This window comes from Neovison vison, chromosome 7 (assembly GCF_020171115.1).
Source record: "Neovison vison isolate M4711 chromosome 7, ASM_NN_V1, whole genome shotgun sequence".
Classification (NCBI taxonomy): domain Eukaryota; kingdom Metazoa; phylum Chordata; class Mammalia; order Carnivora; family Mustelidae; genus Neogale; species Neogale vison.
Window position 1 is genome coordinate 194,013,371 of NC_058097.1, and position 15,299 is coordinate 194,028,669.

The 15,299-nt window shown below is 47.6% G+C and overlaps 1 protein-coding gene across 1 annotated transcript; it reads left to right on the forward strand.

Moving 5' to 3' along the window:
• The first annotated feature begins 721 nt into the window (after positions 1-721).
• On the forward strand, positions 722-11,800 carry LRRC55 (leucine rich repeat containing 55). Its single transcript, XM_044259330.1, has 3 exons — positions 722-1,141; positions 2,046-3,593; positions 7,517-11,800. The coding sequence occupies exons 2-3, from the start codon at positions 2,873-2,875 to the stop codon at positions 7,750-7,752; spliced, it is 957 nt and encodes a 318-aa protein (XP_044115265.1). The 5' UTR covers positions 722-1,141; positions 2,046-2,872; the 3' UTR covers positions 7,753-11,800.
• Positions 11,801-15,299: the final 3,499 nt, after the last annotated feature.

Here is a 15,299-nt window from a genome sequence, read left to right on the forward strand (position 1 = left end):
GAGAAAGAGATAAAAACCACAAGGTTTTCTGGAAGCTTCTGCTCTCCTAGAAAGAGAGCTGAGTGTATCTGCAGCCCCAGGTACCTCACCTAGACCTGTCACTTGGCCCTTTGCATCCCAAAACTCTCCGAGCTTGTGGGGTCAGGACTTAGAGACAATTGAGGAACACAGAAAAATTCCCACCTTCCATAACTGTCTCTGACGAGCCCTGAGCCAGTCCATCCAGCCCCCTGGTACCTGGTGACCAAAATACATTCAGACTCAGGGAAGCAGATGCTACACATGGGCTGAAGAGATATGTCCTGTCGAGTGAACAAATGTGTTACAAGCACTTCTTTTTCCTTCCATCCTTGTTCATGTCTTCATGCCTTCCCCAATTTCTCCCCCTATCCCTGGAGAAGTTCCTTTCCCCTTTCCAACCCTCTTTATTTTCTCTTTTGGGCCCTCCCTCATCTCAGATTCCAGATCCTTGCATTGCCCCTTCTCTAACCTCTCCCACTGGGCCCTTTGCCCTCTCCCCCTGCCTGCTCCACTGCCTTTGCCCCTGCCCCGCCCCCTGCCCCTCCCCCTAGGCCCCACTTCCCCTACCATTAGGACCCCCTCCCCACAGCAGGTGGCTGTGAATTCTGCAACTGCTTCCTTCTCCTCTCTCTCATCTTGGTGGGGTCCATAGCCAGCTCTCCTGTTGCTCAGAGATGTGGAGGCAGTTGCTAAGAGACAGTGAAACGTCAGTACCTGGCCCTCGAGGAAAAAAAGGGAGCGAAAAAGGGAGAGAGGAGGGGGAGAGAGGAAAGGAAGGCGGAGGGAGGGGAAGACCTGGCGGAAGCCACAAACCCCAGCAGCCTCAGCACCAGCTGAGTTTCGGGAAGAAGCCTTCGGATTCTGTGAACTTTCTTCTAAGCATCCTCGTTCGGATTCCCCTTTTGAGTCAAAAAAGGGGAACTGGCCAGGCACCAGGAGCACAGGACAGGAAACCACCAAAGATGCTGCCCCGGGATCCAGGAGCCATGGAGGAGGAGAGGCCGGGGGAGGGGAAGTGCCGGGGAGGCAATCTGTTCTCCTGAAGCAGCAAGCGGGATTCCAGCATGAGGGAGGGAGACCCATGTCTGCTGCAGATTGATGGCTGTGTCCTTGGAACAGAGTAAGTAGGCTCCTGAGAGCCTGTGGAAATGCAAGGCGAGACCCTGGGGTTCATAAAAATGGGTCTGGATAAAGAAGCTGGGTGATTTCCCAGTGGGCGGGATGGAGGCTGGAAGTGCTGGGAAGGGAGGCAGTGCTAGACCGAAGGGGTGAGGGAGGACAAGTGAGGACATCCAGGGGCCACGGAGGATGTGGGGGCCACAAGGGATGCCGGCGGACGGTGGGGCTGAGACACCGGGTGTGTCATCGTGGGATCGGTCTCTCCGCCTGACCGAATGTGGGCGTGGGCTCACGCGGGGGGGGGCAGAGTGTGGTGCTTGTAGAAAGGATTAGGGTGTGTGGGGGGGTGGAAGTCGGGGGGAGGGGTGCAGACTGGAAAGGGGGCTCTGCAGAAGAGCGTTTACAGAAGAAAGCTGTACAGGAAACTGGGAGGTGTGAGTGCAGGGCAGGGCAAAATGTGGGGGGTTCACAGGAGAAAAAATGTATGCATGTGTGTATGTGCGTGTGTGTGCGCGTGTGTGTGTGTGTGTGAGAGAGAGAGAGAGAGAGAGAGAGAATGAGGGAGAGGGCGAGGGAGGGAGACGGAGTGCTGTGTCTGAAAAGGGGTATGCAAACGACCTGCAACCTGCGCTTGTGTGCCTGCTTTCTTAGAGAGTTATTCAAGGGTGGGCTGCTTGGTGCTGAGGGGCGAGGCTAGGAGAAGCAAATGTATCTCTCCCAGGACGGAATCCCAGAGGAGGACGGGCAACCACAACGTGAGGGTGGGGTCTGAGACCACTGCTGCCCCACAGTGCGCAGAGAACTCTATGGCCAGTGGCAAAGAAGGGGGGCAGGGAACCTAGGAAGGAACCGCGGGGAGGAGAGGGCACTGGAGATCTCTGCCTGAGTGCTTTCCTTGTTGACAGAGGGAATTCTGCCCCCGCCTGCTGAACACAGAGCTGGGCTGGGAGAGAGGCACTGGCTCAGGAGAAGTCGCCAAAGCGGTCCTAGCTGACCCCCATCCTGCACCTCCAGGACACATGGCTCTTTCCAGCCTTGGCAGGCAACAGTGTGTGTCCCTCAGGGTCCTCCCCAACCTGGGGAAAGAAGAGCCTTCTTGGGGATTTCAGTAGATGCTAAGGCTGAGGACTCGGGCTTCCAGGAAGCCCATGGAGACCCACTCCCCACCAGGCTCCCTTCCCAAAACACCCACCCCAGGACCCCCTTGGACTCGAGCCCCCTGGGCCACCAGAAGGAATGGCTTCGGAGACCTCCAATGCTAGAGACCCAGATGCAGCCCTGGCCTCCTAATTGGTCCCAGACGTGGGACAGGGCTCGGGGTTCTTAGATGTACCAGGACCTTCGACAGGCACCTTTCCTGTCCTTCTGCCCCCCACCCACCACCATCACCTCTCCGACATAATACAGAGAGCAAGCCCCCAGCAGCCATGGGTGAGAAGAGCCCAGATCTACAGAGACCCTTCCACGACCTGCTAGCAGCTGGTCCAGCCCCATTCTCAACTCCTTCCTCTCTCAAGTTTTGATCATCTTCTCAGACCCCAAGAGACCTCAGCTGGATTTACTCTCCCCTGGGCTCCAAAGGGGGCTTCCTGGGGATCTCACCTAGGGATCCCTCTGGTGCTTAGAGGCTCTGGGGAAAGGCTTGAGACATGATACCACGTGCCCAGAAGCCCCACCTTCCAGGACTCTGGCCCTGATGTAGCTGTCTTTCTGAGCCACTGACTCTTGATTCATGGACATAGCCTCAGTCCCAGTGGGCTCCCTACAGCTCTGCTGTTGCCAGCTCCCGAAGATGGGTGACACCTGGTCCCAGCTGCCCTGGCCTGGGCCCCCCCACCCAGCCATGCTGCTGGTCTCCCTCCTCTTGGCAGCTGGGGTGATGCGCTCGGATGCTGGCACCAGCTGCCCCGTCCTTTGTACGTGCCATAACCAGGTGGTGGACTGCAGCAGCCAGCGGCTCTTCTCCGTGCCCCCAGACCTGCCAATGGACACCCGCAACCTCAGCCTGGCTCACAACCGCATCGCAACCGTGCCGCCCGGCTACCTCACATGCTACATGGAGCTCCGGGTTCTGGATCTGCGCAACAACTCCTTGACGGAGCTGCCGCCGGGCCTCTTCCTCCACGCCAAGCGCTTGGCCCACCTGGATCTGAGCTACAACAACCTCAGCCATGTGCCCGCCGATATGTTCCAGGAAGCCCATGGCCTGGTGCACATCGACCTGAGCCACAACCCGTGGCTGCGCAGGGTGCACCCCCAGGCTTTCCAGGGCCTGGTGCAGCTCCGAGATCTGGACCTCAGCTTCGGGGGCCTGGCCTTCCTCAGCCTCGAGGCCCTTGAGGGCCTGCCGGGGCTGGTGACCCTGCAGATCGGCGGCAACCCTTGGGTGTGCGGCTGCACCATGGAGCCGCTGCTGAAGTGGCTGCGGAACAGGATCCAACGCTGCACAGCAGGTGAGGCGGGCAGGTAGGACTAGATGGCCCGGGGGTGGGGGGTGGGGGTTCAGAGGGTCTTGCCTCACTGCAGCAAAGGCTCCCAAAAAACAGGGAGGGGCCAAGAGCTTTTTGCAGCTGGAGCATGACACAGTCTACACTGGCCTCTGGGTGCACCAGCCCTTTCACTCTACCGGGTTCGTCCATGAGGTGTTTTGTGTGTGCTGGACACTGCAGACCCACTCATTAGAGAAACACACCGTGCCCTTGCCTCTGTGGCACTTAGGACCTAAGGAGGCAGACAGATAGTAAAGAAGAGTCGTTAATAAGAGACCATGTGTGCTGAGCTCTCACCCTGACCTCAGAACTTGGCACACATTATCTCCTCTGCTTTTATGACCCCCATTTGTCAGGGGAAGAAGCTGAGATCTGGGACAATGAAAAGACTTGCCCAGGGTCACTCATTCAGAAACTAGCAGAGCCGTGGATAAAACCCAAGTTCACTTGGCTTCTAAACCCCATTCTACTCTACTCTACTCTCTGCCTTTTAAGTGTTCTGAGTGCTGGGAAAACTCAAAAGAAAATACAAATGGCTAACACTCTTTATTTTAGTACTTACTATTTAGTATTTACTATTATGCTTTATTCTAATCATATTTCATATTTAGCTTATCTCATTCTCGTTAAGAACCATGATGAGACCGACACACACACTACTCTATAGAGAAGGAAACCAAGGAACAAAGAGGTTCAGTAACCTGCCCAAAGCTGCACAGCCCCTAAGTGTTGGAGTTAGGATTCAAACCCTGGCAGTCTGGCCACCTTCTGACTATATCCTGAAGAGTCAGGTCGCTAACAGAGTCAGGGCAGAGTTCTGACTGGCCAAAGGCCCTCAGTAGAGCTCTGCAAGGTTTGGGCATGGGCTGGGGAGTTGAGACAAGAAATGGATGTGGCAATTTAACCAACCAGTCCCAGCTGGGAGTGCACTGGGGACTGAAGAAGCCTGAATCACATCGGCTTAATGGCCTCCCCCGGAGGCAGGCCATGTTCAGCTGTGGCTCTTAGTCACCAGCTTTCTTGTGTTGCAGCACACACTTACATGGCACTAGCCTCCAGCAGTAGAACAACAGGAAGTTACTGAGGGCACCATCTCAGGGGTTTCCCCAGAGCCTGGTTCAGAGTGTGTTCAAAAGGAGCGATGCTGAATGAAGTAGGAGGGAGAAGAGGACTGAGTGGGGAGCCCAAGACCAAAATAGTTTGAGGAATGGGGGGGTTGTGGGTCACGATTCTACTGTTTCTACACAGCTGTGGGAGGAAGTTCTCTGGGACCAAAATAGCTGGGCACGAGATGGGGCAATGCTAGGGGGCATAAGGGGAAACTGCCTGGGGTGGTCTCCCTACCTGCTCACCCTTGGCAGGCGGCACGTCCCCTCCTCTCTCTTGTGCTCTGTGTACAGAAAGGGCATTCTGGAGCACAACTTCCATGACTCCCAGGGATCCCTCTTTCCTGTGATCTCTGAGGCCCCAGCTGCCCTGCAGAAGAAGCGCAGTCTCCCATCAAGCAGGAGAGGGGTCCAAGATCCCATCTGTGCAGACTCACGACAGTGCAGATAAGGGAACCGAGTTCCAGAGGGGGAAAGTAACTTCCCAGTGGCCACGCTAGAAACCCAGGTCCCCTTTTCTCCACAGACTGTACTTTTCACCATATTGTACTCTCCAGGACAGTTCCTCTTGGGTGCAAAGAACTTGCCAGTGTGGGTAGGACCAAGCGATCATTTTCCCTTTGTCATCTTTTTCTTCTCCCACTATTATCCACAGTTTGGGGACAAACCCCAACAAAGGGGGACATAAGGATATCCTTGGGATCTAACTCAACCTCACAACTGGTCCCTTGACTTACCAGAGAGGCTCGTTATCCCTCGGACTCTGATCCGAAATCCTCTCGTGGTCCTGCCAGCTGCCCTCCGAGCCTCCTCTGCTGGATCCATACGAATTTCCCTCAGTTTCCTCACTTTCTCCAGTGTCACATGGTCTCACCAGCACCCTAGTCATGCACATAATAGAATTTGGAGTTGAGCATCTTCAGCTCCAAGTGGAGAGCCCTTGATGGTTAACTCTAGACACGATCTTGTCCTGAGCAAGGTCTGGAGAACTGGACTTGTAGCCTACAGGGACTCTCTCCACCTGGAATTTGGAGCAGACTGCTTCTTCTTCCCAAAAATGACTCTTCATTTCTAAGGACAATGATGTTCATCCATTTGTCAAAAGGGTCAATCAAATCTATCATTTTATTCTTTGCCCTCAAAAACTACAGGATGAATAAATGGCATTTATGTACCACCTCATTTAGAAAACTTCTTCATAATGACTCCCTTAGATAATTTAGGTTGAATTATCCCCTTCTTATGGAGGGAAAGCATGAGAGCCAGAAAGTTTTTAAAAAAATTGCCCATGGTGAGAGTTTGATTAATGTTTATCCACTGAGAAAAGGAATGGCTGCCTGCTGGAAAGCCTGTGCTTGGAACTGAATGGCAGAAACACGGCCTGAACACCACACTCACCTCCAAGGCAGAGTAAGATGAAACCATTGACAACCTTCATGCAAGTGACCCTGGAAGGGTGAGAAGAGACCATCAGTGATGGAGAAAAGACCTCCTTCCTACAGAAGTCTATGTGCAGAATTGCAGAATCTGTAGGGTCACTGACCTGTCCAAGAGACAAGCTTAGGATAACAACAAAAGCACACACTTACATGGTACTTATTATCCACCAAGAATATATTATTTATATATATTAATTCATTGAGTCCTCACTACAACCCAATGCAATAGCTACTCTTATTATCCTCATTTTACAGATGAAGAAAGCAAGACAGAGAAGGGTTAAGTAACTCACCCACAATCACACAACCAGCGTGGGGTAGAAAGGGGATTTGAACCCAGACCAATATTTTCACAGCCCATGCTCATAACCTTATATTCTACATATCTGAAAACCCACATGAGATAGTAGAAAAAAACAGTCCTTCATAGTTGGACAGAGTCATCCATCCCCACATTCCGTTAACAACGTTTCATTGAACACTTTTACAGATAGGAGACTGTTCAGAGACTAGGGACAACATGGGGAAAACTTATATTTAAGGGGGAGGAGACGGATAGTAAAGAAACTGTAAGACATGATAAAATACAATGGAGAAAAATTAAGCAGAGTGGGGAACGCCCAGAGAAAGGTGATATGGAGTTACTATGTTATAAACAATCATTTAGAAAGACCCTATTAATAAAGTGATATTTGAGCAAAGTCCCCAAGGAAGGAAGGGATGGAGCTGTGTTGAGATTCAGGGGATAAATGAGACAAATACAATAGCTCTCCCTCTACACCCTGAAAAGGAACGGTCTTATGGTGATGGAAGAATGATCAGAAGCTGTGTGTAGATGGAACATAGTGAACAAGGAGGAAAGGGATAGAGATGAGAAGTGAGGACCACAGTTAGGATCTTGGCTTTCATTCCATGGGAAGGTAAGAAGTCAGGGGAGGGCTTCAAGCAGAGAGTATATGACAGGACTTCAGGTATGAAAAATACTGAGTGAACTGTGTCAAGATGGTTTCAAGGCAGAAGCCATAAGTCAGTTAGGAGGTTATTTTAAGAGATGATGATGTCCCCATGAAAACCCCAGATCTACCATCAGCAATGACTACTGGACCTGAGAGGCAAGTTACTAAACTCCCTGAGCAACGATCTCCACGGCCATAAAAATTGGTATAAAAAAACTTGATTCAAGGGTTGTTGAAGAGAGTAAAGAAGGTAAGTAAAATTTTTGACACATAGAAGAAACTCAATTAAAAATAAAAATCTCAAATTCTCTTGGGAAGTGTGGAGGACTATACATTCCACTCTCTTTCTCCCCGGCCCCTCACCATTTCCGCATTCTGTGTTGCAGATTCTCAGCTGGCTGAGTGCCGGGGCCCCCCTGAAGTTGAGGGTGCCCCTCTCTTCTCCCTCACTGAGGAGAGCTTCAAGGCCTGTCACCTGACTCTGACCCTGGATGATTACCTCTTCATCGCATTTGTGGGCTTCGTGGTCTCCATTGCCTCTGTGGCCACCAACTTCCTCCTGGGCATCACAGCCAACTGCTGCCACCGTTGGAGCAAGGCCAGTGAAGAGGAAGAGATTTGATGTGGGCGCCTGACGTCCCTCCATGCAGCTGGCCCCCAGACACTGTTCAGTCTGGCTCTTGGTGCCCTGGTCACCTCTGTCATGACCCAAACAAGGTCAGGAAACTACATTTGTGTGATCTTCAACTATGGGCCAGACACTGTGGCAGAATTGGAAATGTCCAATGACTCTGTCCTAAGGCTTTTACCTCTAATGGAAGAGAGAGATTCAAAAACTATTCCCTTTAAGACAATTTGTCAACAATCTCAGCATATAGTTATGAAAGCCCAGAGAAGCGATCATCAACTGTGCTTAGAAAAGTCCAAGAGAATTACAAGAATGGATGCAATTTGTGAACTGAGTCATCAAAAACTGTCTGCTTTGTCAGGTAGACATTGAAGGGTAGACATGAGCAAATGACAGAGGCCAAATATGCGTGGTGTGTTGAGAACAGTGACCAATCCTTGTGACTTAAGTGTATACAGCAGGTGTGGCACAGGACCAAAACTTCCCTCTGACACCCAATCTTTCAGCTCTTGGAGTTGCCCACCACTGCCTCCAGAGGGAGAGAACACCTCTGTGCCCGTCCCCTAGGCCTCCTGCCAGGGGCTACCAGGTGAGACCACCTCCTACTGACTGCCTCCATACTACATCCACCAAGTGCAGCCTGCCCGTGAGGTCCAGGTACCAAGCTGAAGTACCTACCCTTGTCTCCGGCTTCTCACTCAAGCTTTGGTTTCAGAAGAGGGAAGCAAGAGGTCCAACAAGAGTCTTAGCACCTTGGAACTCCTAATCTTGTGACTGTTCTTGCCACGGTGCTCACGCCAAAGGATCTCACCAGAAAAGTGCACTGTAGCATGAGGGTAGCCAAGACTGAAGGAGGAGGAGGCCACCACAGTTATGACTATAGGAGATTTTCTCTTTCTCCCAAGGAATTCACTCATTTAAGCATCAGGGTATGAGAGCTATTTATTACCAAACACTTGCCAGTGTCAGGCACTGTGATAAGCTTTCTCCACAGACAATTCCATTTTAATCCACACATTCTTGTGAGGTAAGCATTGCTGTTCCCATTGTATAGATGAGATAACAAAGGCTCAAAGAGAGTTTAAATTTAGTGACATGTTGCTTAACAAGCAAAATAAAGTCTGTGCTCTTTCTACCCTATCCAAGCTGGGGAACATCACAGTTCCCTCTTAAGTTACATAAGTTTGAGTTCCAGTAGTGCTGATGAGTAAGTGCTCCCAATAACGACCAGGCACTCTTTGGGGCACTTTTAAATCTACTGACTCACCTATTTCAATTCTCATAGCAACACTGCCTGGAGGTCTTTATTATTCCCACTTTACAGATGAATTAATTGTAGAGAGCTAGGTATCTTACCCAAGGTTATCTGGGTAAACTCTAGAAGGAAAGCGATGGGCAACTCCATTTAGGGAAACTATGTCTAGTCAGTCCATCAAAAAGCAAGCAACTTCATGTGCAAAGCAGTATTATCATCATTGCTGCTGTTATCTTCATCCTCATCATCAGCCTTTTCAGCCTCCTTCCTTGTATTTGTTCAGCACTGGACAGCTCCTAACATGTTGTTAGCATCTTTCTGGACTCTTCACAACCCTGTGTGGGAGGCAAACCAAACATAATTACTCCTGTTTTACAGGTTGGAAAATACAGACTCAAGAGCAGGCATGGCTTGCCAAAGCAGTAAAGTTGGGACTCAACTTCAACTCGGTTCTCTCTCCAGCTTTGCCAGGTGCTTGGGGAAAAGAAAGCCCATGATGGCTGGGTAGTGGGCCTCTTGGATTCAGCAGCCATAAATGTCCCATAGGTCCTCTAAATAAAAGGCAGTAAACCAGCTGCTGCACAAATCCAGATGCCCTCACCATAGAGCAAATCGCAGCCTCTGAAACAGAGAAGCAGCACAAATAGCACCTGAATAGGAGTCATCTGCCTTGCGAAGGATAAATAAAACATTAGAACTAGTGGCCATGGCAGCAGTCATGCAAAAAAGAAGTTCTTTGGGAAACAAGGGAGGAAGCTGTGCTAACTCCTCCTACTCAAGCTCTGCTATATTGTGTTTCAAGAGATACAAAGGGTGCAGGAGAGCTGTGGGGTGAGAACCTCAGCAGGATAGGGGAAAACATTAAGGCACAGACCAACATCTTGGTAAGGCTGGCCAGGATAAAAATTAAAATGGGGGCTTTCTACCTTGCGCCCCAGCTCCAACAATTTTGCATCATCCCATCCTCCTGGAAAAGGAATAAAGGAAAATAACATGTCAACTTCCACGAAGTCTTCACTTACTCATGCTTCCCTGAGCTAGTCAACCAAAAGAGCACCCAGAAACTGCTGGACCTGGGGTACTTGAACCTTGTTATCCCCTGCATCTCACTAACAACATTTGGGCAAGAGCCTGCTCCTGTGACATCTGGACCAGGACCGTACCTGCTCTCTTCTTCCACTATATCCAGGCTACTCTTCACCTGTCAAGCTAACAACCTAATGTATTTGGAGAAGAACTTCTAGAAATAATAGTCTTGATGCAAATAGCCTCCCAGAGAGGGCCACCATATACATCTAATATAATCTCCTAGAGTCTCTTATTTGCTGAAATATAGTTAATATATTTTAAGATATGTATCTTTTTGCATAGAACTAGAACCAAACAAGACACCAAATGCCCCTTGAATTCAAATGTCCTTTCTAATGAGACTATTTAGTCCCCATTAATGGCAAACCTTTGTGAGTAGGATACATGACACGTAAAGAACAGATTCTTCTCCAGCTGCTAGAAGGTCCTCAGTTAACTTAAAGCACAATGATAAAACTCCTTGCCTGCCAAGGAATCCCATGTCGCCCACAACTACCACCACCATCTTGTGCAGGCTATCAGAAGCAAGCTTCTAGAAGCACACTTTTATAGAAGAAATATAACTGCGCTCATTGTAAAAGTGCACACAACCCTGCTAACCAAGAAACCATGATGGTATTCCTACAAATCTTGACTACGTGTTTTCCAGACTAGTTAAATGTAAGTGTTGCGAAATCTCTGAGTCCATGTGTCTGTTCATGAGGTTCCATGTACACTGTGTATCTACTGACATGGGGCCAACTTCTCTGGACTTGAGTTCAGTTCTCTGACACAGTAAACTCAGCCATCTGTTTACTGCATCACTTGATAAACTAAGATGGAATCCCATTAGGGTTGGGTTAGGGATATCTGCTCAGAAAAATATAAAAAGGAAGAAATATGTGTTGCATATCAGCAACAGTCTGACTGCTTCCCTCCATTCTCTGTCCCTCAGAGAATTGTCCTACCACAGAAGCTTCCTTCATACTGGGCTTGAGGATATCAAAGTTTAGCTAACCAACAGGGCTATGATGGTCAAAGTCTGGACCAAGAAAATTGTTCTTTAGAAAAGACCCCAATCTGCACCACACCACTCTGGACCAGTTGCTTCTGGTCACCCTCAGACAAACCCTCACCTGTTTCTCCATTCCCATTGGGATTACCAGGAAATCCTACACAATTAAGTCCCCAGAGTTGCTATAGAGTTTGCCAGCTCCTTCAAGGAAAATGGTATATGCAATTTGAATAGACTAAGGAAGGTATTTCTCTTCAACCATCAGGAAAGACCTAAAACCTTCATTTTCCTTATAGATGTCTTCAGTGATATTGCTTTGACATCCTTTTCAGCTCTAGAAGAGTATAAGGAGATGTCTTTACCCATTCCACAGAAGAACGATTTCCTGAACTAGAGAAACTTGTCTGCTCTACCCACCTCAGAAGGAGGCAAAAGGGAAGTGAAGGAGGCAAGTTGAAAGGTCCTGTGTAAATCACCACCATGTTTGCCATAGCACTCGGTCAAGAGCTCTGGATCCACTGAGCTCTCAGTTTTTCTAAGCATTGTCCTGTGGAATGCTGATGTCTGGGGGTGGGAGGGTTAGGGAGGGGTGGGGAAAGGGAAGATGCCAATCTTTGTACGGAGATGATTTTATAACCATGCACTTTTGTAACAGTGAGAATTTTTCATAAATGTACATTAATAATAAAGAGTGTATAGTTTAACAAATTTTCTAAGGAGTTGTGAAGAGGAGGGAGAGGGAGGGAGAGGGGGAAAAAAGAGAGAGAGAATCTAGGAAGAATCAAGAGAACGTCTGCCAAAATATACACACAAAAGGTCTATGGGGAGGGAGTAGATGGGAATAATTAGGAGATGTGCCAGCCATGGAGGGGCATGTGTGGGAGTAGAAGGAACATCACAGAAGCTTATTTCTACCAGGCAAAAAAGAATACGCATGTGTCTGTATGCACACACCCCTATGTGTAGGCATATTTTGGTGCCTGAATTTACACAAAGAAGAGAGCATATGTCTTATACATGTTGGTGTTTGCAGCTTGGGTCATCTTTAAAACATGCCAAGGCAAGTGGGTGTGCCTGCCTAATTAGTATCACTAAGGAGCATGTGCCAGGGAGATGGCCCACAGCAGCTGCGTGGGCATAAGGACCCTAGCTTAGACATACAGGTAAACCAGGCATCTAAATGCATGTAGTGTAGGGGCTAGATGATGCCATCACTGGTATAGATTCAGTCTCTGTCCTCATAGGTTAATAAAGAAGGGAAGGGGTTTTCAACATCTTGTGTCTTGCAAACTTTACTTACATCATTGGAAACGAGATGGTTGGGTAGTATACCCTGGGAAAAAAGAACCTAGAAAAGGAGCAAAGTATACTTTTATAAGTACAATGGCAGCCGTTTTTTACTCAATATTCTAAAGAGGAAGTGACTCTGAGCAGGAAGTTGATCCATGCAGGAAGTAGATCTGAGCAGGAAGTGGATCCAAGCAGGAAATGGCTCTAAACAGGAAGTGGTTCCTTCCACCAATAGGGATTTTTGCCTTCCTATGGGCCTCCCCCTCCGCTTGCCACAGGGTATAAACAAACACTACACTCAGAGGGTAAAGCCACTAACAGAAACACAGATACTGACTCCAAACACCCAGACAGAAAGACAAAGAACATGCCCAACCACAACCAATGTTTTCTGAAGTAGACTAGAGATAGGCAAAACCTTTCTCTTAAAATTAAGTACTTACTAGAAACTATACTGGACAAGTACAAAATAAAACATGAGGGTCATGGAATAAGCAGATACCTCACAGAAGTCCAGACCTTGTATATTTTCTTCAATGTTGTCCCTAATGCCAAGCATATACCTAGCAATTTATGATGCCAGCAGTAATGATGACAAAAGCTTACTGAGCTATGTGCCAGGTGCCATGATTCACTTAATTCTCACAACAACCCAAGATAGGTACTATTATTATACCCATTTACAGATAAGGAAACTGAGGCGCAAACACATTAATACATGTCCAAGATCGCACACCTAGTAAGTAGTAGATCTGGGATTAGGCATTCAATGATACCTGGGGACTAACTGACTTCAGGGGACAAGAACCCCATAAGACATAGAAAAAAAATCAGTCTCAATCAGAAATAAATTTTAGCCACAGAAGTCCCCTACAGTCATCTGGTGAAAGAAAATTAGAGGGTAATTAATAGGTTACACCAACACATAGCCTGCATGTTTCATTGCATATAGCTTTGATTACTTCTTTGGTCAAGGCTGATTGTGATAACAGGTGATCCCAAAATCTCAACAGAAGAAAGGTTGATTTCCTGGGTTATTTAACTTAAATGAGGCCTTATTTTCTGCTCATTTCATACACCAATGCATGTCAAGGTTCTGCCCCACATGAGTTATTCCTTCCATCTAGTGGCTCTGCCATCCCTGAGGCCTCACAGTCCTCTACTGGGTCCTCTGTAGTGGGGCAGATCTCAAGGTAGATTTTGGAGGGCCTAATCTGGAAGTACATCAATTCCAGCCATATTTCATCAGCCTGAACTGAGTCTCATGACTCCATTGAACTTCAAAGGAGTAGACGAGTATGTACCTAGAAGGCAAAGGAAACAGGGTTAGAGAAACCCCACCAGTCTGAAACACCATCTGCTCTGCTCCTCACCAAATACCTGTCATTCATTCTTCCTCCCACACGTGTCTTACCTTATTGCCACATCCAGCTCAAAGCTCAGGATCACCTGTGATGCAGTACTCTCCACTGGGCCTACTTGTGGTCTAGCATCCTATGAACTAAAAAGGAAATTTACCACCCACCCACTTATGCCTACCCAATATACAATGGTGTCCCAAGAACAGAGTAGCAGCAAGCTAAAACCCTTGTTTGGAAAATGGGAAACAAAAACACACAGCAGTCATGATCCATGGCAATCATGAAATCTTGGTGGGAGAGCATTATGAAGACTGCAGATCAAGTTGTTTTATTAGTCACAGATTCTGCTTTCTGGTAAGAACTTTGTCAGTCATTCTCTGTAGCTTCTGACTCTTCCCTCTTGGAGAGCCTCCCTTTTCCATTATCCACCATATCTAAAGTGGGTCCTGGGGACACGCAGTCTTTGGGAATTGCCCATCTCCTTTAACCAGCTCCCTGCTGGTGCAAATATGCTGGCCTGAAATTTGTTTTAGGTCTCAATGGTCAAAAATGGTCAATTTTTTTAATCCAGGTTCATAGTTTCTTAGCAATTTACCTCTTACATTGGAGGCCTTCATTCTGTTTGCTTCAACTAAGTTCCAGGTTTCAGTATACAGATAAAGTTCTTTCTTAAAAGGTGTTTTCAAGCTAACCTTGAGTCCTTGCTTTCTCATCCTTAGTGACTCCTCTCTTAACGGTAACCTTGCAATTATCTGAAACAATAGATAAGAACATTTATATTCCTAATTGTTTCTCCCTGGCCAAATTACTTTAACTGAAAAATTTTCATGAGCCTGTTACTCAAAGCCTTTTCCAATTTTATCTCTTGTCATTTAAGTCAAGAAATAGTTAGCTTTTCCAATTTTCTAATGCTCCAAATTTTGTATTCTCTCTCTTCCTTTTCATTTATACTTACAAGCTTCTTTAAAATTAATTAAAACATCAGAAACCTGACTTGGATCAATGTGGGCTGAGACCAAAATTGTTTGAAACACACAGACAATAATGCAACATGAACCCACAAAGGAATGAGCCTCCTCATTGATATGATCATTGTGATGAGAGGTAAGGAAACGAAGAAAAAATACAACCAAGATAAAGAGATGGACTCTGAAAAACAGTCTGAGGGGTTTGAAGTGGCGGGGGGGTGGGAGGTTGGGGTACCAGGTGGTGGGTATTATAGAGGGCACAGCTTGCATGGAGCACTGGGTGTGGTGAAAAAATAATGAATACTGTTTTTCTGAAAATAAATAAATTGGGAAAAAAAAAAAAAAAGAGTTGACCTGTGCATTCAGAGCTCAGAATGTCTATCAGAAGCCACTGCTACAGGATAGGTTCATCATTAGAGGGATAAGAGGGAGTGATGGAAAAGAGCTACTTCCCATGGATGGTGGTTTAGAGGCTCCCTGTGGAGAAAATATTGGCTACTTTGTGTCTCTGGCCATTATCCCCAGCCCACTCACCACGGAAGGCAGAGATCATAGATTTTAAAAGCAACTACAAAAGAGTTAGA

What these genes read in the sequence shown, in the direction of transcription:
- LRRC55 (XM_044259330.1), top strand. Translation starts at nt 2,873, where the DNA reads ATGGACATAGCCTCAGTCCCAGTGGGCTCCCTACAGCTCTGCTGTTGC. An exon ending in GATCCAACGCTGCACAGCAG is followed by an intron (nt 3,594 to 7,516) that starts GTGAGGCGGGCA and finishes TCTGTGTTGCAG; the next exon opens with ATTCTCAGCTGGCTGAGTGC.